Raw genomic sequence first — 27,354 nt, forward strand, 5'->3', positions numbered from 1 at the left:
CCTAGGAAGAGCAACCAAGTAACATGCAAGGAGATAAAAGAAGATTTTTCTTCATTCAGAACCAAGGAGAGAAAATCAGAGTTTGGTGAGTTGTGTTCTGTAAAGAAGTTCTTCTAATTGGATAATGCTTTCTTTCAAAGAAGCATTCGGCCAATACTGAAGAACTGAATTTGAGGTTTGCAAATCTGGTTTATCACATAGCAAAGAGGCTGTTGATGAAGTCAATCTCCTTCATATTTTATATATTGTAATGTACTTTTCTATATTTATCTTTCTGTAATTTCTTGTGTGAAAATGCATATTGAGAGAGCTCAAGTAAAAGTTATGAGTGAAAAAAGGTTGAGTGATACACTTGAGAAAAAAGTCTAGAGTTAATTTCAAATTTCTTTAGGTATGTCTATGTCTTGTATCTTGTACCTGTGAGGTATCCCTTTCTTAGTTGGGTTAGCACTAAGAGTGAAGAGTTAGGTATTAGCATAGCCAATGTCAAGTTAGGTTAGAACTTGAGTGTGAAAGGATTGTGTCAATTCTATGGAATTGGTGTATGTAATACTTTTAACTATAGTGAAAATTTCTCCATTGTTGTAGAGGAGACTGGACGTAGGTTGCATTGCACAAGGCAACCGAACCAGGATACATGCTGGTGTTAGCTTCTCTCTTTTCTGCTGTGTTCTGTTTTTTGATATTCATGAGACAAAAATAAATTGTCTCATAAATTTCTGCTGCTGAATTCAAACAGAATCAGAATTGAAAGTTTGTTTTAAAGGAGTCATTTCAGTAACTTAAAGAAAGGCATAAATTCAATCCCCCTTCCTTAAGCTTGTCACAACTTTCAATTGGTCTTCTAGATTTAAAAAATGCATCAATGTAAATTTCTTGTATATTTTTCGTCGTCAGAATTTAATGCCATTAATAACGTGGCTCAAACCTTTCCACGACATATTAAAATAACGTCGTATGCGTTTTGGCGCTAAAAAATATACTAAACAGCGTTGTTTGAGGGTTTGAACAATTAATATTGTTCAAAAGAAAAGGGTATAACGTTTTAATATTATTTTAAACTCTAAAACGACGACGTTTAATTTTTTTTTAGTTTCAAAATGCGTATGATATCATTTTAATATGTTTAACATGACTAAGGCTTGAAATCACATTACTAACAGCCTGACGGACAATATATAAGGGACTACATTAATACATTTTTTTGAATATGGATAACGAAAGTAGGGTTCAAGTCCAACAAATGAACTTCCACTCACTTAGAATGTATCCTATAATAATAGAGCCACTTGCCCACTCATATCATTGTCGTGCTTTAGCCCCGGCTATTCTACTAGTAATATATACTTATCACTTTATCGATATTTGACTCGGACACAATTCCTTAGATATCTCAAATCTCTCGGGGACTATATATATATTTAGCATAAGTTAGTATTTATCATTTGCCATTAAATATACTTTATATTATGTTTAATTTTATAATTTTCTTTTTGTTTTTTCTAGTGTTACTTTGCTTCATGCTCTACACGCCAATGACATGTTTGTTAAATTGCCTAACAGAAAATGGTGTTCTGGAGCTGGGGTCGGCCATCTCCACAAGACCAAAAGGCTTGCATAAAAAAGTAAACAACATCTCTTAAAGGAGAACGTTTAACTTTTAACCCATTTTCAGGTCCATTTTTTCGCTGATTATATTTATATCTAATATATGTGTTGTGTGTGTATATTTACAAGTACCACATTCTTAACAGGTCAGGTACTTTCAACTATGATATTAAATTTAAAGGGGCTACTGCTAAATCATTGTCTTCCCTTGAACAAGATGAAGGGTTGTCCAAAGATGGGTTTTTACTTAACAACAAACGAGTTCTGTTAGGTTCTGGTGTTGAGACTTTTGAGAAGAGCAAGGCTGCCCTCAAAAGTTGGAGGTATTTTTACATGTGTATTTGCGTGTGCGAACCATGGTTTTAAATTGGGTGACTACTCATATGAAGTTGCCTTTATGCGAAGATGATAGTTGCAAATGGTTAGATGACAATTTAGTTAAACATGTTAAATCATCTAACCGTTCTCGCCTATTGTATTCACACGAAAGATAACTTCATTTGAGTGGTTATCTTTAAAACCATGATATATGCTCTAGCTCGATCATCGATCATCATGTTTTCTTCATTTTGTGGTGTATGAATGAATGTACATAGTGATTTTTCTTAATGTGAGGTAAAATTGATTGTAGTCATTTGGGGTTGGATTGGGCATTTGTTGATCCAAAGACAACAATTAAAGAAGGAGAGAAGTTTTGTGTTTGTGTGAAGGAGTTGCTGCCATGGGTGATGATGCCTCTTCAGGTTGTGTATGTTAATGAAAGTAGAAAGAGAAAAGGTGTAGCATCCTTTGGTTTTGGAAGTGGAACTCTTCATGGTCACTTACTGGTTAGTGCTTTTTCTATTTTCCTCATATCAGTAGATTTATTTATGCATCTGTTTGGTGTAACAAGATAATTAAATTCTCTACTTAATTATGCTTAATAGCTTTAGAACAAGTAATTACTTGTCTGTGAATTATTTGATATCTGAATCATTAATTCAATAGGTCAAGAGAGCTTTCTTGTACTCATCATTATTCGTTTTTCACAATAAGGTTTACCTTATTTATGCTTTTTCTTGTCAAAATGGTCATTATACCGCTTTATATGGATATATATTTAACTCGTCTATACCACTATTTTGTCTTATACTTAAATTCTTTCTTTATTTAGAAGAATGAAAGTAATAAGAATTGAATTCTAGACTTTTTGATCGTATAAGTTTTGTTATCTTATTATTTACGACTTATTCTAAAAGTTTAAATTGTTAAATAGAAATGCATAAATAGTTATATATATAACACATTTCAACCGATAAATTTGTGGCAACTACAGGCAGGCGAAGAGCGATTCTCGGTGGAGATCGACGAGAAGAATGAAGTGTGGTATGAAGTACTTTCTTTCTCAAAGCCTGCACATGCCTTATCAGTTCTTGCACTCCCATATGTCAAGCTTAGACAAAATTATTTTGCTCATGAATCTGCCAAACTAATGCAGAACCATGTCATTACTTCTTCAAAATAGTGGCAACGATTTGAAAGTTTTGGCATACATTTTATTGCTGGAAATCCATCAGAGAAATTGATTACATTATGATTCCATGGATTCTTAAACTTGGGATCAAAATTATTGTTGATAGCAATGAAATGATGGTTTCAATCAAAGCAATGGAAACTCAAAACAAATTTTCACTATATTAGATGAATTATTTCATTTCTTTCTACTTACAACTATGTTGTACAGAAAATAAAAACAAATTCTGATAATTAAGTTAGAAACTCAGCTTTTATTGATTTCCTGAACATCTCATTTGATGTTTAGAACTGAGAAACGTATAGAATTGAAATTAAAATTTCATAAATTAAAAAAAAAAACTAAAATGAATGCTTCCTTATTCCTAATTCCTATTGTATAAATGGACAATTCATGACTTATTAAATGTCCCTCTTTTTATTAATTAATAAATTATTTATTAAAATGAAAAATAATAATTTGTTTTTTAAAAAATAGTACAACGAATTTCCTAAATTTTGATTCATATGTCACAAAGTTAAATTTCACCGTTGTTTTTAATGGTTATTAAGGCATACGTAATCACATTTCTTAATAATTTCTGACGGAGTTATCGCAGAGGATAATATTGTTTTATTTTTAAAACATTTGTGACATGAATAAAAAATAAAAAACATTAAAAACAATATTAATATTTACCATAAGAAAAGGGAAAAAACAAAAAGGGGTAGAAAAACAATCTTGTGTGGTTCACATGGTTCCGAACTTCTGACTCAGCATTTATCATCTTAAAACAAGATTTTTAATACGTGGAACGAAAATATAACATATTAATATGTGGGGCCAAATATGCCTAACATAATTTTATCATCATATTTTATATTTTTTGACTCAATGTCATATCTCAATTCTCAAATCTCTCAGTAACTGTATTGTAACCTGAATTAGCATAAGTTAGTATTCCCCATTTTCCATTAAAAATACTTTATATTATGTTTAATTTTATACTTTTCATTTGTTTTTTCTACTGTTACTTTGCTTCATGTTCCACATGCTTATAACATGTTTGTTAAATTGCTTAACAGAAAATGGTGTTCTTGAGCTGGGGTCGACCATCTCCAAAAGACCAAAAGGCTTGCATCAACAAGTAATTTTTGACTTCCAAGCTATTTAAAAGTTCATATGATATCATCATATCCTTATAAATTTTTATATTACCAGATCAGGTACCTTCAACTATGATGGTAAATACAAAGGATTTACTGCTAAATCAATATCTTCCCTTGAACAAGATGAAGGGTTGTCCAAAGATGGGTTTTCACTTAACAACAAACGAGTTCTGTTGGGTTCTGGTGCTGAGGTTTTTGAGAATGCTAAGATTGCCCTCAAAAGTTGGAGGTATGCATGCATACATACATACATACATGGTTTTGCATATACTGTGGTTTTAAATTGCAATCCTATATGTGTCTGTGTGCTTGCGCGGGTTATGATTTTAAATTGTGACCTGTCTGCACAGTGATGGCGGTTGTTACCTATACATTTTCCCACAATTTCTGCATTGCATCAGGGCTGCAGTGGCAATTTGAAATCCAAAAATGTTATGTGCACACAAGAAATCAGCCACGATATATTTGTGTTGTTTAATTCATTTTCAAAGTGTATTTTGTTTTTGATATGTATTATATACAAGTGGCTGATTGTTTGTGTACACATAGCATGGTTGTTTTAAATGAATGATATATGCTTTAGCTCATAAGTCATCATGTGATTTCTTTTTGAGGAGTGTGAGTGAATGTATATGGTGATTTCTTTATGGGTGGAATTTTGTTGTAGGCATTTTGGATTGGATTGGACATTTGTTGATCCAAAGACACAAATTAAACAGGGAGAGAAGTTTTGTGTTTGTGTGAAGGAGTTCCTGCCATGGGTTATGATGCCTCTTCAGGTTGTGTATGTGAACGAAAGCAGTGCCGCCAAAAGGAAGCGTGTGGCATCCTTTGGTTTTGGAAGTGGAACTCTTCATGGTCACTTGCTGGTTAGTGCTTTTTTTTTTTTTCTTCCCATCTTCCTTTTTCTTTTTCCTCTTTGTCCTTTTTAATATATCTTTTAATTCTTGGGGAGTCTGATTGAACAAAGTATTTTGTTATTTTGTTTTCTTGATAAAATAACTTAACATATATGATGTGGTTTGATCTGTATAGCTAATTTGACATGGTGAGACTAGGCTTGATATTGTTGTTGTTGTTGTTGTTATTCCTTCACATTCATGACTTTTTTATGCATTTGTTGAAGCCAATATGAATTTTGTTTTTGAGAGTTATGTCTGCTTGTATGTTTTTCAATAATCATAATATTAATAAGCTTCTTTGTGATATTATGATATCAGAATCACCAGCTTCTTTGTGATCCACATAGACACACACACTATATGGTAATTTTGTGAAAGAAAAATATTGAAAATTCCATCATGTTCCTCAATTCTTAAGGATCATTATTTTTTTATTTTATTTAATTTTATTTTTTGCAGTAGGTTTACCTTATTTATGCTTGATTCATTGATTGTATGAAGTTTTTGGTAATAGTATGCGAAACTACTCAAATATGGAGATGCCGAATCCATTTCAATCTTTTAGTCTCTGTCAAAATTGTTTCAATGATTTTTTCTTAGCCATTATTACATTGGTCTTGTATTTGAGTAGCTTTTACGTAATAAAGCCATCAAAATACAGAAAACAGTTGACATTTGCTAATCTTTCCGGCAGGCAGCAGAAGAGCGCTTTTCGGTCGAGATTGATGAGAACAATCAAGTGTGGTATGAAGTACTTTCCTTCTCGAAACCTGCGCACATTTTATCATTTGTTGCAGCACCATATGTTAAACTTAGGCAAAAATATTTTGCTGATCAATCTGCCAAGGTAATGCTGAAGCATATTAGTTCTTCAAAATAGGAAATGTTACCATCAAACAGAGGGATTTGAAGCTTACACTTCAGTTCCTATTAGGTTGCATAAGCATAATTACACCGCCAAGTTCTGACGGATATTTTCCGTTGGTAATTTCCGATGGTAATGTGCGTGTTTCCGGTAGGGTGATTTGTAAAAAGAGCTCAGCCACATTGAGTCTTATCATTCTCCAAACTTTGTATCTATTGATCACCCTGCTGATGCACCTTTTCTACATGTATCATATATGTTATTCAGTTGTTTTCGCCCTTCCGCTTCAGCAATCTTTGTTTTTCTTCAGAATTTAAACAAGAAAATTACTGAAGGATTATGATCTTAACAACCAAGTAATAATATAGTGATGATCAGATTATCCATGTACAATGAATGATTGTAGTTCTTTAAATCCAAACAGCTTGTGCCTCTCCATGTTATGATGACAATCCATTTAGATGCAACTTTCCTGGTTAGAGCAAATTATATTATATTATATTATTGCCATGCTGCTCTAACTTGGTGGATTTCATTGGTGGTTGAATTTGAACATCAATCCATCCCCATTTACCAAAATGACCATATTTATGATCATCAGTAGTCAAGGAAGTCTCCTCATCCTTTTTTTTGTACCCTTATTGAATCTTTAGTAAACTTATACACTTTGATATTTGATATCAAAAGCTAGAAGGAGACCTAATAAGACCATATACGAGGTAGTCAAAGAAAATCTTGTGTATCTAGTCTCATTATGGACATGATATATGATAGGATTCAATGGTGTCATTTGATTCATGAAGCTGACTCCACTTAGTGGGATAAGGTTTTGTTGTTTCATATTGAAAATAATGTTTTTTGAATGTCTATTTGACAATAAAAAGACTTGAGGATGAATAAGAAGAGTTTGTGTATTAAATCATGAGCCACACCAAAATTGAAGGACAGAAAGAGTTGATGCATAATATGGGTATCCTCATTCCTCACTCATTCAAAACCTAGATCTGATTGACTACAATACAAGTGTAATGGTATTCCATAAAGGGTCCATGGTCACAAATCTAACAATGTCACAGTCTCACAGACAAAGACATAAGAATATAAACTTTGGATTGAAAACTGAAATTGTCTTTTTGACTGCTGAGAATCTAGAGGATCAAAACTACATCAATGACCACCCCATGATCAAATCTATGACTCCTTTACATCATGTTATCCTTTTTCTCTACCAATGCTATTCATTAAACAAATAAAAAGTATGCATATTATTAGAATTATCTAAGGAATATTCCACTTTATCTCAATTCTTACCAATCAATTTAAGTTGTACTGTGCAACAGTGAAAGACAATAACCAAGAAATGTGTGTCCAATAATATTCAGTTGCGTTGCATCTATAAACACAAAGCAAGAAAAGAGAGCCATTAGAGGAATCTATTATGTTTCCTTTATATTTTAAAAGTTAAAACACTCAACTTATAAAATATTCTTTAAAAACTTTGGACAAGTCAGCAAGAGATTAATCACTGTATTCGATGATGAATATCCTGATTGTGAATCAAAATGAGATTAGTTATTATAAGTAATAAATGATGGAATAATAAATAAGTTTGTCTCTTTTTCGACAGTCTCGAGTTTGAATTTTGAGAGTGAAAAAAAAAACTGTACTAAAAGAGACAACCAATACATTTCTTTAAACTAAATTAATCAAATTCCTATATTAGTATCCTATTTAATGATAATATTTCCTTTTTAATTATGTGTTTAAATTTATACAACTTATGTTGAAGAGCCAGTCAACATCAACAAATGAATTGTCTTGTCTCCAAAATTTAAAAGATTATAACTCATTAATTATATTGTCCAAATCTCATTTAAAGGTTTTGCATATTTTTTGCTTACATTTCTCTTCACCAAGACACCAATAAATAACAAGCATCTGTAGAAAATAAGCCAAAGAAGTGAAAATGACAGTGATGGGAAAGTCCTATAGTTAGCACCAACCAAATAAAGCACCAAATGAATTGTAAGCTATTTAAATTATCTAATTATGAATAGTTCAAGAGCCAATTGTTCTTTTTTCTTTTTATTATTATAATTTTATAGATGGTCAAAACTGCATTTTCGATTCAAATCCTATTGAGAGGTCTGTTAGAGATCAGATCTTGCTGAAGAAAGAACAAAATGTTTCTTTTGTTCTCTCCATGTGATCGGAAAAATGAAAGTAATGATCAATATATTCAAAATAACTATTAAGCATTTAGATAAGCTTGGAAATGAATGAACAAGCAACTATGTCATAAAAAAAAGAGATAGAAGTCCCAATTCCCCTTGGTTTCTATCATATTATTACCAAATCAATCTTCAAGTACACAACCCAATCTCATTATATACTAATGGAAGCGCAACATAGATCTTGATTTTTGTTATGATACAAAGTTGTTGCTATAGCCTATATATATATAATACAAAGGTGGAATGAGAATATCTTGGAGAACCAAAAGAATCCTAGTGTGACACTCAAGTAGCAAATGAACCAATAATTACATAGCAAGCAAAAGTGGCTTCCATAAATTAAGATCAGCAATAGTATGCCTCTTCACCATGAACTTCTCCAGAGAGGTTCTTCTTCCTTCATGTATATGCTTTTAGCTGTTGAGAAGACACAAATACACATCAGTGAAGTGATCAAAGCAGCAACAATAAGTATTCATAGTGTTTTTGGAGCACTACAATATTCAATTGCCATAAATAAATTAAGCATTCTCAACAATTTGATTGAATAGTTCTATAAACATCACATAGTTAAGAATCAATCACACTACTGAGACAAGCATATATCTGGTCTGGTGGACTATCATGGTTATCAAAGACACAACTAGTGATAGCATTCTTTACATTAGTTGCAAAATATATAGTAACATCAAGTTGTGCTACATATGCAGTATGGCCAAGAAAATAGTATACCTTTAAACTCAAATAGTGTGACCTAGCCAAGCGGTTTGAGGCATCATATTCTTCTCAATACTTGGATCAAAGTCAATGGTAACAATGCTATGATCATCCAAGCTGTACATCCTTAAATCAAACATATCAGTGAAGTAAATGCAGTTCCCTTGATATCCAGTGAGTTCTTTAGCCGAAACAGAGAAATTACAATTTCTACCCAAAATGAAGGCTCTATCTCCCAATTTTTTCACATCAACCCAAGTTCCCCAATCTTCATCCAACTTATAAACCTTGAAACATTCCACGGCAGCATCTCGGTTTTCCTGGCGGCCGAAGTAGTTTCTCCTCCTTGGCTCAGTTTCATAGTACCTATCAACAACATAGAGACTCCCGCATGATTCAACCAAATGTTTCTTGTTACCAAAACCACACAAGGGAGGTGTGAACTGAATCAATTTCAAGGAATTTGTATCTACCCATGAGATAGTGCCCCACTTATCAGTGACATAGAACTGACCCCTATGCACAATAACATCATCATAATAGAAATTCTTGTCATCCACTAGTGCCCATTTCTCATCACCATGTTTCATTATCCCCAATCTTCCCTCTAAAAACACACAACAAGCAACCGAATCTTCAACACCAACCCAAGAAGAGTTTGGAAAGAAAACAACCTTGCTCACAGAAGCAGAGAACCTGCCAGTGTTCTGAAGGGTGTAGGATTTGCATAATTCAATGACTCTATAGTTCAAAAGGTTCCAAATCATTGGAGAATCTTCAGAAGGATGAAAGATTTTCCGGCCAGATATTGGGCTAACCAGCCTCAAAGAAACACCCTTTGGACCTTCTTCAACCTTGATCAACCACCCTTTGGAAGAAGAAGGTGCCAAAGGATCCAACTTGGAGCCAAAGCTTGCATCAGTTGACTCAATAAGATAAAGGGTAGCTTGGGTAAGGCTTGCTTTAATGGAGGAATTGATGGGGTGAGGGATTTTCATTGGAAAAGATGGAGAATTTGGATGAGAAGAAGGGATGGAAGATCTCCAAGTTTCACAAACACTTCTGAATCTTAGAACATCTATGTGATTCTCTAGACACTTTCCAATCTTGGGCCATAGCTCTATGGGGAGTTCAGACCAATCTACCTTCTCACGATCCATAGATTCAAACTCCAAAACACCTATTCTGCTGTGTTTGTTCTTGACTTCGAAGTTTGAAGACTCTATGCTTCTTATGCTTTTTGGTTTGGTTCCTGACTTTCATCAAATGGGTGGTGGGTGCTTTTATTAGTGTTGAATGATGAAGACTTAATAAGAAGAAGAAGAAGGTACCTGTGAGTTCAGAAGAAGGAGTGAGGAACCAACAACAGAGAAACGTGGAGAATACTTCAGAGATTTCAAATTCAACATCGTGAATCTTATGCTGAAGATGCCATGTAAGACTGATGGTTTTCTTCAAGGAGGAACAACAGTTGACTTCTTAGTCTCCTTTTTTGATAACATTAAGATAATCCGCAAAAGAAATATATATATTTTATTATTTTTATTATTATTATTAAGTGGTCATATATTCTATGGCATAAAAAATTATTTATTTCACAATTTAAAAAACTTAGAGTGCAAGGTCAATAGAATATTCACATTTTATAAGTTTAGATCTAACATTAATATATGTTTTGTCTTTAAAATTATTTTAAAAATTTTAAAAATACTTTTTCCGATATATTTTTGTGAATACAAAATATATTTTATCCTAACTATATATGCTGAGTGACGAGTATCAAACCAGGTTGATCAGGAAAAAAAAAAAAAAAATCTAGAATCGCGAAAGAGGCAGATGAAGAAATTGAGTTCATGGATCTTTGAAGACAAAACGATTCTGGATAGGTTTTCAAAGCTCTCATGATCGGGATTGATTACTTTTAACGAGAACAAAGAAAAGAACTAGGAAAAAAATTGCGGAAGAGAACTATAAAAAAAAGAAGAAGACGAAGATGGGAAAAAAATCACAAAAGGTGCAGGAAGAAAAAATATCTTCTGATATCATATTAGATGAACACAAAGCAATGTGAAAAATGATTCTAATATATATATATAAAGCTAACTGATTTATACAATTATGATTAACTGACTAATTTAACTTAATTAATGTGCCACTGATGCATAATGTCTAATACTACAAATCATTTTACAAATAAAAAATATTTTTTGATCATCTTAATATCTTACTCGTACCAACTAACTTAGACACTCAACTTGATATTAAAATTCTTCCTTCCATTTTTAGATTTTATTTTATTTGTTATATTATAGACTAGTATTTTTAGATTTTTTTTGTTTGGATGAAGAGTTTTTACATGATGAAACTTTTTTGAAAGCAAAGTGAAAAAAATAATAGTTTGGTCTGAAAAAAAGTTATATTACAGTATCAGAAAATAAAAAAATAATTTTATAATGAAGATATTTTTGTTTAAAGAAAAATGAAGAGAAGTGTATAAATTTATTTTAAAACTTAATAAAAATTAAATGACACGTTTTCTTAAATAAATATTTAATTTTTTTTCGTTTATCATAAAATGCACTTATAAAATTAGGGGTGTGCATGAGTTGGGTGAAATTGAGTTTGATGTGATCTAGACCTGACCTGAAATATATACGGGCATATTTATTAGACTCGAATTCGACCCTAGACCCGATGAAACTTATACACTTTCGAGCCACGATTGTACCGGGTAAAAATCAGGTGAAAACCGGACCGTTAACACTACATTACCTTGATACCAAATTTCCAAGGTTCCAACTATTATTTGACATGATAAAATTCACTTAGAAAAATATAACAAGAACCAACTCTTCTCTAAAATTAAATCATAATCATAATCAATAATAATATTGTATAATAACACCAAATATTTAAATCAATACAAATAACAATATTATGCATTAGTCTAAAATTTTATGCATTTTAAACATAAAACATTAACTTATAGTCTTAAAATAACTAATAACACAAAATATTGAGATTTACAATACTTAAATTTTACATAAGAATAACCATCATCTATCACTAATAACACAAAATATTAATTGTGTATAATGATCGGGCCATCGGGCCGACCCGAGCCATGGCCCGGACCTGACCCAAAATAATGACCGGGTCTATTTTTGAGACCCTTGTCCGACCCTAAATCCAATGAAATTACACCAAATTAATCCCTAAAGTGCTCGGGGTCGGACCGGATATTCGGACCGGGCCGGGCCATGCATACCCCTAATAAAAATAATGCCTTTTTTTTATATTATAAAAATAGTTTTTTTTTTTTTGTCAATAGATTGGACAACTCCTAATTCTAGGTTACACACTCACACACCCACTCACCCACACTAACCTAGCCACTGCTAGGATTTGAACTTGTGTGGCTTTGGATTGAGCCAAATACTTTTGCCACTGAACCACATGCCTCAGCCACAAAAAAAAAAAAATGCTTTTGGAAGGCCAAGAAATGAATATGGGCCACAGCCCAAAAGACCAAGAAGAATCTACGAACCCAGCCCAAAAAACTGATGCTGTGTACAAAAAATATTAATATAAAAACTGATATATGATACTAATTATAAGAGGATTATGTTAATGAGTAACTTATAATCACTTATTAAGGTTTTAAAAAGGTACTTTACCAAAAAAAAAGATTTTAAAAACGTATAATTTCAATATTTTAATTGGTTAGATGTGTTGAAAATTTCAAATATATATAGTTAGTAATAAGTTTATTGTTTCGGAAATTGTAATAATATTTTTTTAGTTAATAATTAGCAAAACCCTTTACAGAAAAATATAGGTAAATTAAAGAACCCTCACTTGTTTAAAATTAAGGTAAATGCAGACTATATATTATATAAAAGACATTCTCTCACTTGAGAAGCATATATATTGAAATAGGAAAATTCTACTGTGCTGAACCAAAGATCCTTCAGCACCCGCGGATCTTACGTGTCTTGGCCATAGTTGGAACGTGTGTACAGAGAAAAGTAATGTCGTTCTCAATATAGTGGATGGTGATCTTAAGAAAAGTCAAGGTGGGCCCCGCAATTGGCAGGGTCTATGACAGTTATCCGTGCTTAGCAGAAGATTTATTGATGTTAATGAATGTAGTTAACAATAATATAATTAAGGTAATTAAAATTTTTTTTATTAAATGGGCGGGCCGTTAAATAATTACCTAAATGGGCCTTGGATATTGAACATGTTGATGTGTTGGTCTGGAGGAAAAAGATCCAATGGTGTGAAGGAAAAAAAAAAGGATTGGGCATATGGGTAAACGTAATGCATGCCTAATTAACTTTTATGTTTGAGTCCAGTGTTAGAAATAGTCTGGTTTTTTGTATGTCATATTTTTTATGTTTTAAAATGTCTAAATCGGTGTAAGGGGTTGTTTTTTGCATTTTAACTTTATTTTTAACAAAAGATAAAGTAATCTTATAATTAATTAGTTGATTATGTGTTTTAATTAAGAAGGGTTAAAAAATGTTAGATATAAACAGTATCCTGAAATTCAAATAGTCGAATGAGTTTTAAAATAATGAATCATCGAAAAAGTCGTTTTCAATATTATACATGATTAAAAAAAATGCAATTTAGTATTTGTGGACATCTATAAACAATAATATTAAAATAATTATTTAATATCTTAATAATATATTAAGAGGGAGAATAAAATTATAAATAATTTTTGTAATCATATTATAGCAGTTGGCATTTTCATATATTAGATTAATCATTTGAGATTTATTTGATATATGTTATAACAGTATATGTAATTAAACTAAATTGTTTATGTATTTTAAAAATTCATATTATATTGCAAAGGGCAAATCACAAGTGACGAAGGATGTGGGTGAAACTGACGGGTTGGGTCCTCTTTTTTTTGGTATAATATTTCCCCCAAGTCCATTCAAATTTTTTAACCAAACTGAGGCCCGAGCGTTAAAAACCAAAAACCAATTACATTACATTATATTTAATCTACAATTAATTAGCTTACTGTTAATTCTAATCTATTTAATTAGAAACCTCGATTTTCGCACCCCTACTGAATTATGGGACCTTCTACTGCCTTCGACTGCAACACATGCATAAGCAGTAAATGTTTTAACGGGACACGTGTAACTCTCGGCAACTCTTATTAGTGACAAATTAAATGTGACAATCTATCATTAAATTATTCCCAACATGTATGCATTGGAAAATAAAAGAACACATGAGCAGCATCCATTATTATTAGATGCCTTGCGACGGATTAATCTGACAGTAACGCTTATAGTTCGATAAAACGACATTATTAACTGTCGCAAAATTTGACAATGTAAAATTTTACAGTAATTTCGATGGTTTTCAGCGTATTTTTTAGTGTATTGTGATATGAATAATTAAGCCCTAGCTAATTGGCTCAAATTAATTGGAGTCACAAAGTCTTTTGACTTTCCATGAACAAGTGTTTGTGCAGCCAATTGAGAAGCTCTCTCACTTGGATGAAACCAATCCCAAAACAAGTGATCTTTTCTATCAAAACATAGATTGGCACCAGCTGTTTTGTTGCATGGACCTTGCCCATTCAAGTATCCAATTCCACAACATGCTGATTTTGTCTCCTTCAACCCTACAAATAAATTTCCCAAAAAAAAAAAAAAAAGGCTAATGATTGGTATCTACTATATACAATGGGATGAAAAGGAGTTTAGTACATACATTTTTAGCCCTAATATAATCTTTACAATATTTGAATTCAAGAACTCTTAAGTATAATATAAAATATTTATCATCTTAGCTAATTTCATATTTGTTACTATTATACATATTTAATTAATGAATAAAATGATAGAATTTAGACATGTTATAGTATATATAGTACGTAATAAGACACAATTTCTATATAGCTACTCAATCTTTTTATATAAAAATTTCACATAGTATTAATTTTCACTTTTTATACTAATAAAATTATATAATATATAATAGAATCATCATGTAAAATTTTTATACGAGAGAATTCATTACTAATGTTAGATTTAGAGGTATATTATTTTTTAAATGAAATACCTAATCTAATCCTAATTCATTTGAGAAAGACCACGTGGCCTCTAACAAAACAAAAATGATAAAATAGCCTCTAATAACTATTTATTCTATGAGATACATCAGTCTTTTTTATTATATATCAGTCTTTTTTATTATATAATTATTTTATTTTTGGTTAAAAATCAGAATTATTAATCTCCTCAAAAACAATATCTTAGAAATTTACATAATTTGTAATAAATATTGAATGTTCTATAGTTTTTTTTTTCTTTTATTCTCTGCTAATATATTATTGACCAATGGCAGAGATAGATAAAATGAAACAGAAGAAACATACATACAATAATTCTTACCGAAAGTGGATGGTGTGTCTAGCAAGGTTTTGGTCATTAGAAAAGTGTTGCCAAGTGAATACTTAAACCCTACCAATTCAGAACTCAATTGTTGAAGAAGAGAATTAGTGGCGGAATAGAAAGCAGTTGCTAAATCATTGAGTGGTTTCAAACAGTGTCCTTTATTCTGAGAAGTAACAGCCGGACAACATCCAATGGGTGGAATACTTAGTATCCCAAATTTTCTAGCTCCTAATAAATATAGATTCTGCAATTCACATCAATAATAAACAATGATGTCTTTCATATTATGTTAAAAATCACCACACATTAACTAAAAGTCTGCATATATAATTTACAAACAAAATATTAAGATGATTACTCATTTGAAGATGTTTTCGTAGGAAGATGATAATGAAAAATTGTTAAACAGTTTGATATGTTCGACTAAACTGTTTAATATAATACGTGTAAATATCTTATTAATACGTGTAAATATCTTATTACTAGAAAATTGCATATTATCGACAGATATTATTTCTCAGAAATATTGATAAATTTTACGACAGATAATGTCTGTCGGTAAAAAACAAAAATCATCGATAAATTCATTAATAATTTATTATTTTCTAGTATTGTTGAACTATTATTTTCACATGAAAATATTTTCATTTAAAAAATCGTAGAAAACTAGCTATAACTTTTTTAAAAGACAAGAGAAAGAACAAAATTAATTGAATGATAGTTGAGAAAAGTTGGTTTTTGAACTCTTCTTTTTTTTTTTTACTTTCTTTAAATTAGTGCAATTTATTTTGCAGTTGTTGAAAATTTCCTTGCTTGAAATGCTAAAAAAAAATGTCTCTTATATGTGGTATTTTTATTTTAATTCTTTTGGTAGTGAACAAACATGAAAATTCTTTCAATTTTTTAGCATAAAAAATAATAGATATTAAGAATGAGTCGTTGAAATACCAAAATTATTTATATATTTAAATTTAGATACATAAAGTGTAATAGTAATTAAGCAGTAAAATAATTGTGTATGATGCAATAATAGTTGTTTAAAAAAAAAGTAATTAGGATACCTTTATATGGATGAAGTAGGTGGCTTGAAGAGAAGCCAAATATTGTTGTGGGTTGCGAATGGAAGTTTCATTACGTGCAAAATCAAAGAGATCATTGCTTCCAATGCTAATTAGAAACAAAGCATTTGAAACAAATCTACAAGCTTTTTCTTCTCCCAATTTCTCATTGATTTTCTCACGCACAAATTTAAATTGTTGAACCTGTTTCTCAAGGAATGTCACCTCTCCCTACAAAGAAAAAAAAAGTCAATTCGTATTTAATATAAAAAAATATAATTTAGAATTTTGTAATCAAATTTTTATATTTTTTATTTTATAATGATTTTAAATTTAGTCTCTACAGTTTACTTTATTACCATGCAAACATTTTTTTAATTAAGTTCTTGTACTTTAAAATTTTGTAATCAATTTTTTTTATAAAATTTTTAAACAAAAGGAATTTAGTTAAAATATATTTATACATGAATGAAATTTGAATAGGAACGTTTAAATTATATGGACTTGATTGAAAAGCCAAATAAAAATATGTAGCCACTTCTAAGACAATTAAAAATTACAACATATTTGCATTACAAAAATTAAAAACTAAATTAGAGCAGCTCTTTTGCTTTTTATTTTTCGCTCCAGCTGCCAACTCTAAACTAGCTTATTAATGTGTTATTAAGGAAGGTAAATAAATATATTAATTAATTAACAAATATATTTAGTAACAAAAAAATTAGTAAAATAGTCAAAATTTATCTTATTTAATATTTATTAATTGTTGTTAAAATTAATTAATATTAATAAAAAAATAAATTTTGACTATTTTTTGTTGTTTTTCTAACATTACTGATTAATTAATTACTAAAACAAACTTACCCATTGCTTCTTGCCTGTTTCTCTAAGAATTCCAGAACCTGCTGAGGCAAAATTTGCACCACCAAGTATGTTCCTCTTGAAACTGTACGGATGCTTAGCCAAAACCAAAAATGGTGGTGGACTTTCCATATAACCAAATTGCCTCGCTACTCAATCATATATAATAATCAACACAAAAAAAAAATTAAATTAAGTAAATAAATTAAATATTTTTTTCAAAAGAAAAAGAAAACATTTCCAATTCAATAATATATAATAAAGTCATATATTAAAAATTGAATTTATTATTATATTATCGAACAATAATATTATATAACCAGTAAATATTATCATTTTTTGCTAGCATTTAGTCAACAATAATTTACAACCATATTTATAAGAGTTTTGCACATAAAAAAATATATAATTTACACCTATATTTACTAGAATTTATACACATAAGTTAATATAGTTTGTACTAATATTTTTAAAAATTTATACGCATAAATTAATAAAATTTATTTATTTATATTAATCAAATAATAACAAAAAATACTAAAAATTACTAGCGCTCGTAAATTTCTCTATATTACCAATTTGGTCAGCAGTGTTGTAGCCATTGCTGAACCTTCCAGTGGGAATTTAATGAAGGAAATCAATCCCATTGTAGATGATGTTAGCCTTTGCTATACTCTTTAGAAAATTGTTGGTTCCAACATCAAAAGTTGAATCTCCAAATATGAATAATGTTGGTTTTTTCACATTATTATTATTATTCCCATAAGCTACTACTACTAGCATGGATATAGAGAATAGAAGAAAGAACAAATTTGTGAAAATAGAACATTTCTTTCCTTCAAATAATGGTGCCATATTATTTCTCTCTTTAATTTTCCCTTAAAGACTCTTGTGAATGATGAGATCAGAGACTCTCAAACACAAGAGTAGTTGATAATGATATATCTATAAACATTAGCATGTTATATATACATCACATATTAATTATATAATACGGGGTCATTGTCAAAGGAAACAATGTAATTATTAATTATTATAGAATTATGAAAAGGGTAATGCTATGTAGCTAAAATATTATAGATAATAAATAAAGATATATAATTAATAATATTTGTGTTTATAAGAGAGTGTAAATTACTCTTCTAATTTAATTGACACAATTAATTTCTTTTTATAATTAATTTTCTTTCTTCATTTAATTATACTAAAAGTTAATTCTAAATTTAATGTGAATTAAATTCCAAAAATTTTTCTCTCATTATTACTATATGCATTTATAATTCTATAATTTTTTTCTCCCAAATAAAAATATCAAATTTTTATATTTTTAATTTTTAAAAAATCTCAAATAACCTCAACACATTTAAAAAAAATAAAAAATCTTAAATTTGATCGATTTCTATTTATTGAAAATTATAAACATCCAAAATTATTGGTTTATGACCTACAAAATAAAATAATAAATTAGCACCAATTTATTGATTATAAATATCATGTATATAAAATATAAAAATTATACGTATAAAAATATAGATATTAAATTAGAGACTTTAACAACTTCTATTATACAACTCATATTTTACATATAGACTATTATAAAATAAAAAATAAAATATAAAATATAAACAAAAATTAAGAAATAAAATTTTAAAAATAATTATTAACTTAAAATTAATAAATAAGAATTATAAATAGTAAATAAAAAATATTAAAATTATGACTCTTTGGTGTACATATAAAATAATTTGAAATATATAACAAGACACATAGTTTAAAATTTAGTAATATATATGAAATTATGAATGTTATGAGTATGAAATTATGGATGTTATTAATATGAAATTTTGGATATTATTAATATAAAATTATGGATGTTATTAATATAAAATTTTGGATGTTATGTGTATGAACTTATGGATATTATGAGTAAATTTGTTAATTGAATAAATTAATTTAAGTATTTGATATTTTTTTTCAAATCTAATTATAGTAAAATTTGAAAATATATGTAAATCAAAATAAATCATTTCACTTTGAAAAATATGAAACAAATTTTTAAATTATCAATGATTTAAAAAATTATATGTTAATTTAAATGTATAATATCTTCAAAAAAAATTAAAACATTTTGAATAATAATTTATTAGTGCATATATGAAATAATTTGAAATATATAATAAAATATAGTTTAAAATTGTATAATATTAATTATAAAAATATATTAATAATAAAATTATGTGTATAAATCTATAGATGTTATGTAATAAATAAAAAATATGTTTTTGTTATTATAATATAAATTAAAAACCATAAATATAAATTATGTATATTCATTTAATAAGAATGTAAATTGATAAGGTATGTATTTATAATATACTATTTAATATATACAATTAATGTTTGATACAATAAATATTGCAATAATTAAAAACAGTAGGCGCCTAAGAGCATAATAATTAAATTTTGTCATCTAATTAAATAAAGTTAAGAATAGAGAGTTTTAGCTTATTTTGGTTCCCTAAGTTTGGTTACCAAACTTTTCTCTTATGTGGGAAATAATAAACACATCAAACATGACCGGCTTTGTAAAAATTACGGAAATATTTGATAACAAAATAGATTTAGTTAAAATTAATCAAAATTTATTTTATAATAATTAATAAATTTTAAATAAGATAAATTCTTACTGTTATTTTTGTCTCTCTAATATTACTGTAAAAATTATTAGGATATTCAAATAAGTGCCGAAATATAAGCTTATAATAATGCCAATATGGATGCATGTATTTGTTTGATTATTAATATTATGTCGAATGCATGGTACGGTGTTTGGTATTTTGTTTGTGTAATTATTAGAAGGTAATTACAATTTGAGGAGGAGGTTTAAGTTAATCAAGCTGGCCTGGGACAGAGGACTTTATTTGGTTACAAAAGTTATTGCGACGTGCAATATTTCAAATAAAATATAATGTAACCCATCTATTTATTACACGGATTATATATTAATGAGAAAATTTGGAGAACTAACAATATAGTTTTTATGGGGTGTGATTTCAAATGTTTATTTGGATATTATTATAAATTAAAAATAAAATTTTTAAAAAGTTTATTAATATTGACCGATAAATAATTTGTTTGACCTCTGTATAAATTGGGATGTTAACTTCATGGAATCCTAACAATAATATTTGTTAAATAAAATCAACCATCAAACTTCGGGTATAATCAATATATATATATATATATATATATAAGGATGAATTTTAGACATTTTGGTCATATATATAAATTTTCATATCACATGTTACAAAATTATTTTTTTTTAATTTAAATAGATAAAAAAAGACACATGAATAATTATATTTCTAGCAAATAATATTTATAATAGTAGAATATATAATTATGGATTTATTGTATGTTTTTTTTTAAATCAAAGTAAGCTATCACTTATTTTTTTAAGAAATTTAAAAGAAAACATGAGGAAGATACGTTAAAAATTTCGGGCTAAGTGATTGACGTATATGTATATGATCATGTTGATCCATTAAATTAATTGTTTGGTTTATAGATCAGATTTGGACATAAAGAAAAACAAGGTATGTAGTTGTTAATTAGATGATGTTTTAATTTGGACATAGGGCCCATAATTAGAATAGCTACCTTAGGAAAAGTTAACAGTAGTTGAACTCCATTTTTTATGGTATCCTATATTAAGAACACACACCACATATATTTAATTATTTAGTTTGTGTAAAATCATACTACCCTAGCAGCAGCCATAAATTAATTTGATATCTTTATTAGGAAAAATAGTATGTATCTTTTCTTTTCTGAACAAGTTTTGTTAATGTTCATGATTTTGACATAACCTAAACACCTAGCTAGCTAACATTATTATAATATATCAAATTCAAATAAAATGTTTTAATTTGATCCTTCTTATGAAAAGGGTTGGAAGAAGGGAACAAACCTAAGAACTGAGAAAGTAAAGAAGTATATTCCTCTGTTGAAGATTTTTTTTTGTTATTTTTCGACCTGACAGATTATTAAGACTAATTTGTCGCACATAAGAGTTTTATTAAGAATTTTGCGATAATTAATTGATTATTACATATACAAAGTTGACATTTATTTAATTAGATGAATGAATTAATTATTCAACTAATTCAAATTCATTACAAGAAAATGATTATAATTTTTATATAAATCATATAGAAAGAGATTTAGTTAGAAAAGTTGAGTATTAGATTAAATATATCCACCAATTCATGTCTTTAATAACAACAATAATATTACATGTAATACATATATATAACAACAAGAAGTCAACAAAGCTTAACTACAACAAAAACGGCACTTAACGACGGTTTCTAGAATTGTTTAATGACGGTTTTAAATTGTTGCAAAATATTTTGTGACGGTTTAATAAAACGCCAGAAAATAGGACGCGGCTAAATGGATAATGGCAATTTTATTTAACCGCTGAAATAACCGCCGCTAAACGTCTCTCTTAAATCCCATTGCTTTATTGATTTTTTGCATTGGTGTAAGATGATAATAGAATCTAGAGTAGTTTGTATTATTTATATAATGAGATATTATTATACTCGCAGTTTATTTATTATTAAATAAGATATAAAGATTCTCTCTTTTGAGAAAATCCAGTGTATGTTATTAACTATATAACATACATGTACAACATGTGAATATATAATAGTTTTCTAAAATATAACCGGTGAAAAATACAAAAATATGGTACATGTATGATTTAATTATACTTTATTCATTTTAAAAAACATGTCACTTTAAACTTTTTTTGTTATATGAAAATCCAATAATGTACCTTATTAAATAGTAAATATACCTATTGTATTTAGATATATACATTAATTGATTTTAACATAAAAAAAAGTTAAAAGTGACATTTAGTTTAAAAGTAAGATTTAATTATTTTTTTGTCTTTATAATTTTATTAAATTTTTAATTAGGTCTTTATATATATATATATATATATATATATATATATATATATATATATATTAATTGAGTCTTTACACTTTTTTTATTTTGTAATTAAGTTCTTTTAATATTAAAAACGTTAAAATTAATAGAATATTTCTCTCAAAATATAAGCGGTTAAAAATCTAATTAAGATTTTAAGTATGAATACCTTTAATTTGCGAAGAAATATTCAGTTAACTTTAACATATTTTACACTAAAAAAAAACTTAATTATAAAATTAAAAGTAGTGTCTGGACTCAATTAAAAAAAAATATTAAGACCTAATTATAAATTTGATAAAACTTTAAGGACGAGTAAATAATTAAACCTAAAAGCAATGGATATTATTAAAATTGAGCAAGTGTGCTAAAATTGAAGGGAGAAACGAATTCAGGTCCAGCAGTGAAGAAAGCAAGGGCAGCAATGGAAGAAGCATATTCAGTTGGATGATACTGATCCCAAAACAAGAACACATCTCGGTTTTCACACACACTTGCTTGAGGGCTGCATGGCACTCCAATTGGACTTGGTGGTATTGTTAATGTCAGAGTTTCATTTCCACAGCATGCTGTTTTCACATCATTCAACCCTAATTCATAAACAAAATAATGAGAGCCATTTTAATTAGCACAAATAAAAACTTAAATAAAATATTTTTCTTTATATACTTAGTCCTTCACTTTTTAAAAATATATATTTTGTTAAGTTTTTTTAAATTGATAAATTAAATTCCAAAAATAACAACAGTTTTGAGATTGAATAGCAGCCGTTTTAATTTAAATCGATGCAAAATGGTTAGTAATGAAACATAAACAACTCTAATATCCTAAAAACAGTTAGTGGCAATTTTAACAAACGGTTGGAATAATTGTTACAGAACAATATTTTGCTAAAAAATAATATTTTTTTAATTAAAATTTAGGATTTTTAAAAAATTTTATTATTGAAAAAAATGTTAAGGAAATGCTTGATTTATGCTACTTATTTTGGTTAAAGAAAATAATTTTAAAAAGCTGAAAGTACTGATTTGCATATTTTCAAAAGTTCAAAGGATTGATTCCGATATTTTGAAGGTTTGAAAAATGGTAAAAATTTACATATACAATTATTTTCATATTAGTCAAGAACGGTTAGATAATGTCAAATCATCTTACAATTTTAAATATTAATTTTATATTAAGATAATTATGTGTAAATTTTAACTTAAAAAATATAAAATGCAATTATTTTTTTATAATGTTAATAATTAATTAACTACTTTAATTATATTTACCATCCAAAACTTTCGCATATCATTTTTTCTGTTTAAATAAAAAAAAGGTTATATTGGTTACCAATAGGAGCAGGATCATCTATCATTGTAAGATTAGTAATGTCATAACCATTTGCAATGGAGTACTTCAAATCAGAGCAATCTATTCTTAATTTTGAGACCATAGAATGCAGTGATGAGTGGAACAATTGAGCAATTGCATTTATTCCATCCGAACAGTTTCCACCAAAAGTGCCACGCACTATTGGGACACAACCTATTGGAGGAACACTCACTATGCCAACTTTTCTAGCTCCATGGCTTATTAGTTCCTGTTATCAATAACAATCATGCAAAATAAAATAAATAAATTATTAATTAATTAATTAATTAATTAATTATTTCTAAATTTCAATTAGGGTAAATTATATTTACATCTTTTAAACTTCTTTTTTTAAAAGTTTAGTACATTATTAAAGTTCAATAATTCAGATTTTGATATACCAAAATATAAGTATACTAAAATTCTAATAATTTGATATATCTCTTTCCTAATTATTTAAGATTTAATTATATATATCTGATAATATAAAATAAATTAAATAAAGTACTATTTTTGCCATTAATATTTTGGATAATAGTTCAGTATTGATATTTTAAAATTATTTTTTTAATTTAAATTGATTGAAAGAGGCATGTGGATAGTTATTTTTTTAATACATGTATTTCATTATATAAGAATTTTTTTTGGATTAAATTTTTGATACTATGTAATAAAACAAAACTACTTCTTTTAAGAGTTTAAATTTACTAGAAGTAGACATATGAATAATGGTTAAATCTCTAACATATCCTGTTAATTAGTATTATTTTAAACATTTTTTTCATCACATTTAATTTATATTTTTAAATATTTTATTTTCATCCTATATATTTAGAAAATTTGTGAATGAATTTTTTTTCTTTATTAAATAAGTTTGAAAAAGAAAAAAAAGAAGAAAGAGTAGATGGAAACCTGGAGATGGGAGTGGTAAGTATCCATGAGATTGGACATGAATTGTGGCACAACCTCAGTGAAATTTGCTCCTGTCTCAGTAGCATTAATAAAGAACTCAAATATGTCATTGCTTCCCACACTTATAAGGAACATAGATTTGTTAATTCTTTTCTCTGCTCCACTGCTTTCATTTAGATACTCTGAGATTTTACTGTAAACGCTTTTGAATTGTTTAATTTGCTCATGCATGGATACAACCTCTTGCTGTTTCATCAAAATAAATTTGAAATTTCAAGTTCATCACTATATAGTATTTTTTTTTTCAAATAAAATTAAGTGAAAAAATTCAGGTGCAATTAACTTTATGTAAAGTTGATAGTTGAGAGTCGTTAGATGATAGTTTAGTCAAATCTATCAAATCTATATATATTTATTATATAATAATAACAATTAAGATCATTTAAAATGATCTTTTTCTTTATGTCCCAACAAAATAATTTGTCATAGATCTATTTTAATTTTCTCTATATATTCTAAAAATTTGAGAACTCAAATTGATAGAAAGATTTAGGTAGTTAACCAATGCAAAATGTCTTAAACTCAAAATTAGTATTATTATTCATGTTTCTCTCTATTTAATAAGTTAAATTTTTAAAAGAAATGATTCACAACAGATATCAAAACTTATACGATAAAAATTTGAGTATATTCTTTATTTTACCACAAAAATAATGTCTCTTAAAAAAAATGGAAACAAATTAAACAAGAGTAATGCTACATTACAATATATATATATATAAATTGATGATAGAAATTAAAATCATGATAGGAACAAGGAAGGGAAGGTAAAGGGAACTTACATAGGGAAATTCTCCTGTTTTTTTGAGAATCCCTGATCCACCTGATGCAAAATTGACGCCTTTAAGGATTTCTTTTTGGAAAATTTGTGTGTTATTCTTAAGATACAGATACGGCAGTGGACTCTCCTGGAACCCTAGTAATATCGCTGATCACCAAAAAGACATATTATATTATTGTATTAATTAATTAATTCGCATATGCATGGTACAAAGAATAATTAATAATGCCTACTTAACAATGGTTTCATCAAAGAATTTAAACTTTATCTATCAATTATACAAAATTTTATATTATCGATTAATTAAAAGGAATGTAATAACAATGTATTATCTATATATTATATGTACTTTTTTAGTTCAAAATAACCACAATTTTTTTTAACCTGTTTAGAAAATAGCAATGATCACAAATAATTAAACACATTTAGCAGTGATTATGCAGTGATGGTTACGTTGGGAAACACCTTAGAGTGTGGTGCTTTACCAAACATTACTAAATTCTTTGACAGCAGTTTAAAATCGTCGCAAAATTTATCTTGAACTGTTGCAATATATCATATTTCTGTAGTGTATGATACATATGATTATGATTATGATGGTTATAATAATTATAAAAATTTAATACCAGTTGAATTGTAACTAAAATTATAAGAAAGAATATTCTGAAATCACTAATAAAACATAAAGAGTTAAAGAAAGAAATTATTAAACTATCGTAAATAATTACTCAAAATGATGATTTTAAGTAATGTTAATTCCAACAATGACACCACATTTTTAAAGTTAATACAAATGATTTTATACAAAATCTTAAGTTTACAATAATTAAGTTTTATTAAACGAACTCAAAATATTTAAGAAAACAATATTTATCAAGATAGTCATTTCTCACATCTTAATCACATATTTTAATGCATACATGTTATAAAAATGATAAAGAAAATAAAATAGAAAAAAATTAATTATAAAAAAATAACACATAAATAAATTAAATAAAATTAAATAATTATTGGTGTGACCTATATATATATATATATATATATATATATATATATATATATATATATATATAAATTAGGGATGAATAGTATACATACCAAGGCGATCAGCAGTGTTTAAACCGTTGCTAAACCTGCCAGTTGGTTCTGAGTTAGGAAAATCAATTCCATAAAATTTCATATCTGCCCTTGATGTTGAATTTTTCAAGAAATTGTTGGTACCAACATCAAATGTTGAGTCCCCAAATATGTAAAGTGCAGGCACTTGTGGCTCATTGTTGTAATAAGCCTCAGCCAATAATAATCTAGAGTGCCCAATTTCCATGGCTAGGTGGAGAATCAACATAACCATCAATCTCTTGGCCATAGTTGGAAAAATTAAATTAGGAATAGCAATGCAATGTGAAACTAATTAAGTGTATAGGTACGTTGAGATGCATGGTTATATATATAATGACAAGAAGTGGACAAAATTACTAATTAAATTAAATATGCAAATGATTTTTTTTATCTTGATGAAATCACTGAAGTTTGAATTTTATTAGAAAAAATTTGACTAATTTAGTTTATTTAATAGAAGTTCATAACAAAAATACAACTATTTTAATAAATATTTTTTTCCTATTTTTATAATTCAAATATAAAACCTCTAATTAAAAAATTAAGATAAAATATTATTTTTGTCTGAAATGTTTGAGGACAAGAATAATTTAATGTGAAGTGGGAAAAAAGATGATAATATCTTAAATATCTTATATATAAGGGGTAAGTATTGTTTTGATCCCTAACGTTGAGGGTGAGAATCGAAAGCGTCCCTCATCTAATTTTCGATTTAAAATCGTACTTAACGTTTTTTTTCGTATTAAAATCGTTCTTTTAACTTTTTTTGGACATAAATGCCCTTCACT

The 27,354-nt window shown here is 27.8% G+C and overlaps 4 protein-coding genes and 1 pseudogene across 7 annotated transcripts; 2 read left to right on the forward strand and 3 right to left on the reverse strand.

Annotated features, from left to right (window-relative positions):
* Positions 1 to 1,319: 1,319 nt before the first annotated feature.
* On the forward strand, positions 1,320 to 3,245 carry LOC130944864 (UPF0548 protein At2g17695-like). Of its 3 annotated transcripts, XM_057873448.1 has the most exons (5): positions 1,320 to 1,430; positions 1,564 to 1,625; positions 1,755 to 1,931; positions 2,240 to 2,435; positions 2,924 to 3,243. In XM_057873448.1, exons 2-5 carry the CDS (start codon positions 1,567 to 1,569, stop codon positions 3,110 to 3,112), a joined length of 621 nt encoding a protein of 206 aa, XP_057729431.1. In that variant the 5' UTR covers positions 1,320 to 1,430; positions 1,564 to 1,566; the 3' UTR covers positions 3,113 to 3,243. The 3 variants fall into 3 exon arrangements, with proteins under 3 accessions (XP_057729431.1, XP_057729439.1, XP_057729422.1); XM_057873456.1 differs by lacking the exon at positions 1,320 to 1,430 and having other exon boundaries at positions 1,458 to 1,625; XM_057873439.1 differs by lacking the exon at positions 1,320 to 1,430 and having other exon boundaries at positions 1,468 to 1,625; positions 1,738 to 1,931; positions 2,924 to 3,245.
* Positions 3,246 to 3,922: 677 nt separating this feature from the next.
* LOC130937299 (UPF0548 protein At2g17695-like) lies at positions 3,923 to 6,314 on the forward strand. The gene is made up of 5 exons (XM_057867072.1): positions 3,923 to 4,053; positions 4,186 to 4,247; positions 4,322 to 4,498; positions 4,937 to 5,138; positions 5,866 to 6,314. Exons 2-5 carry the CDS (start codon positions 4,189 to 4,191, stop codon positions 6,049 to 6,051), a joined length of 624 nt encoding a protein of 207 aa, XP_057723055.1. The 5' UTR covers positions 3,923 to 4,053; positions 4,186 to 4,188; the 3' UTR covers positions 6,052 to 6,314.
* A 2,018-nt stretch (positions 6,315 to 8,332) lies between these two features.
* On the reverse strand, positions 8,333 to 10,525 carry LOC130966263 (F-box protein At2g26160-like). Of its 2 annotated transcripts, XM_057891057.1 has the most exons (3): positions 10,319 to 10,525; positions 9,003 to 10,239; positions 8,333 to 8,687 (listed from the first exon to the last, which is right to left on the reverse strand). In XM_057891057.1, exon 2 carries the CDS (start codon positions 10,145 to 10,147, stop codon positions 9,011 to 9,013), a length of 1,137 nt encoding a protein of 378 aa, XP_057747040.1. In that variant the 5' UTR covers positions 10,148 to 10,239; positions 10,319 to 10,525; the 3' UTR covers positions 8,333 to 8,687; positions 9,003 to 9,010. The 2 variants fall into 2 exon arrangements, with proteins under 2 accessions (XP_057747040.1, XP_057747035.1); XM_057891052.1 differs by having other exon boundaries at positions 9,003 to 10,483.
* A 3,674-nt stretch (positions 10,526 to 14,199) lies between these two features.
* Positions 14,200 to 18,237, reverse strand: LOC130939796 (GDSL esterase/lipase At4g16230-like; annotated as a pseudogene).
* Positions 18,238 to 22,594: 4,357 nt separating this feature from the next.
* On the reverse strand, positions 22,595 to 26,849 carry LOC130939789 (GDSL esterase/lipase At5g33370-like). The gene is made up of 5 exons (XM_057867867.1): positions 26,546 to 26,849; positions 25,449 to 25,594; positions 24,607 to 24,852; positions 23,674 to 23,923; positions 22,595 to 22,928 (listed from the first exon to the last, which is right to left on the reverse strand). The coding sequence occupies exons 1-5, from the start codon at positions 26,811 to 26,813 to the stop codon at positions 22,687 to 22,689; spliced, it is 1,152 nt and encodes a 383-aa protein (XP_057723850.1). The 5' UTR covers positions 26,814 to 26,849; the 3' UTR covers positions 22,595 to 22,686.
* Between the last annotated feature and the right edge of the window lie 505 nt (positions 26,850 to 27,354).

The sequence above is a fragment of the Arachis stenosperma genome, chromosome 1, assembly GCF_014773155.1.
Source record: "Arachis stenosperma cultivar V10309 chromosome 1, arast.V10309.gnm1.PFL2, whole genome shotgun sequence".
In the NCBI taxonomy this organism is placed as follows: domain Eukaryota; kingdom Viridiplantae; phylum Streptophyta; class Magnoliopsida; order Fabales; family Fabaceae; genus Arachis; species Arachis stenosperma.

What these genes read in the sequence shown, in the direction of transcription:
- LOC130944864 (XM_057873439.1), top strand. Translation starts at nt 1,470, where the DNA reads ATGTTTAATTTTATAATTTTCTTTTTGTTTTTTCTAGTGTTACTTTGC. An exon ending in CAAAAGGCTTGCATAAAAAA is followed by an intron (nt 1,626 to 1,737) that starts GTAAACAACATC and finishes TATATTTACAAG; the next exon opens with TACCACATTCTTAACAGGTC. An exon ending in CTCTTCATGGTCACTTACTG is followed by an intron (nt 2,436 to 2,923) that starts GTTAGTGCTTTT and finishes TGGCAACTACAG; the next exon opens with GCAGGCGAAGAGCGATTCTC.
- LOC130937299 (XM_057867072.1), top strand. Translation starts at nt 4,189, where the DNA reads ATGGTGTTCTTGAGCTGGGGTCGACCATCTCCAAAAGACCAAAAGGCT. An exon ending in CAAAAGGCTTGCATCAACAA is followed by an intron (nt 4,248 to 4,321) that starts GTAATTTTTGAC and finishes TTATATTACCAG; the next exon opens with ATCAGGTACCTTCAACTATG. An exon ending in ATTGCCCTCAAAAGTTGGAG is followed by an intron (nt 4,499 to 4,936) that starts GTATGCATGCAT and finishes ATTTTGTTGTAG; the next exon opens with GCATTTTGGATTGGATTGGA.
- LOC130966263 (XM_057891057.1), bottom strand. Translation starts at nt 10,147, where the DNA reads ATGGATCGTGAGAAGGTAGATTGGTCTGAACTCCCCATAGAGCTATGG.
- LOC130939789 (XM_057867867.1), bottom strand. Translation starts at nt 26,813, where the DNA reads ATGGCCAAGAGATTGATGGTTATGTTGATTCTCCACCTAGCCATGGAA. An exon ending in AAACAGGAGAATTTCCCTAT is followed by an intron (nt 24,853 to 25,448) that starts GTAAGTTCCCTT and finishes TTGATGAAACAG; the next exon opens with CAAGAGGTTGTATCCATGCA. An exon ending in CTTACCACTCCCATCTCCAG is followed by an intron (nt 23,924 to 24,606) that starts GTTTCCATCTAC and finishes TATTGATAACAG; the next exon opens with GAACTAATAAGCCATGGAGC.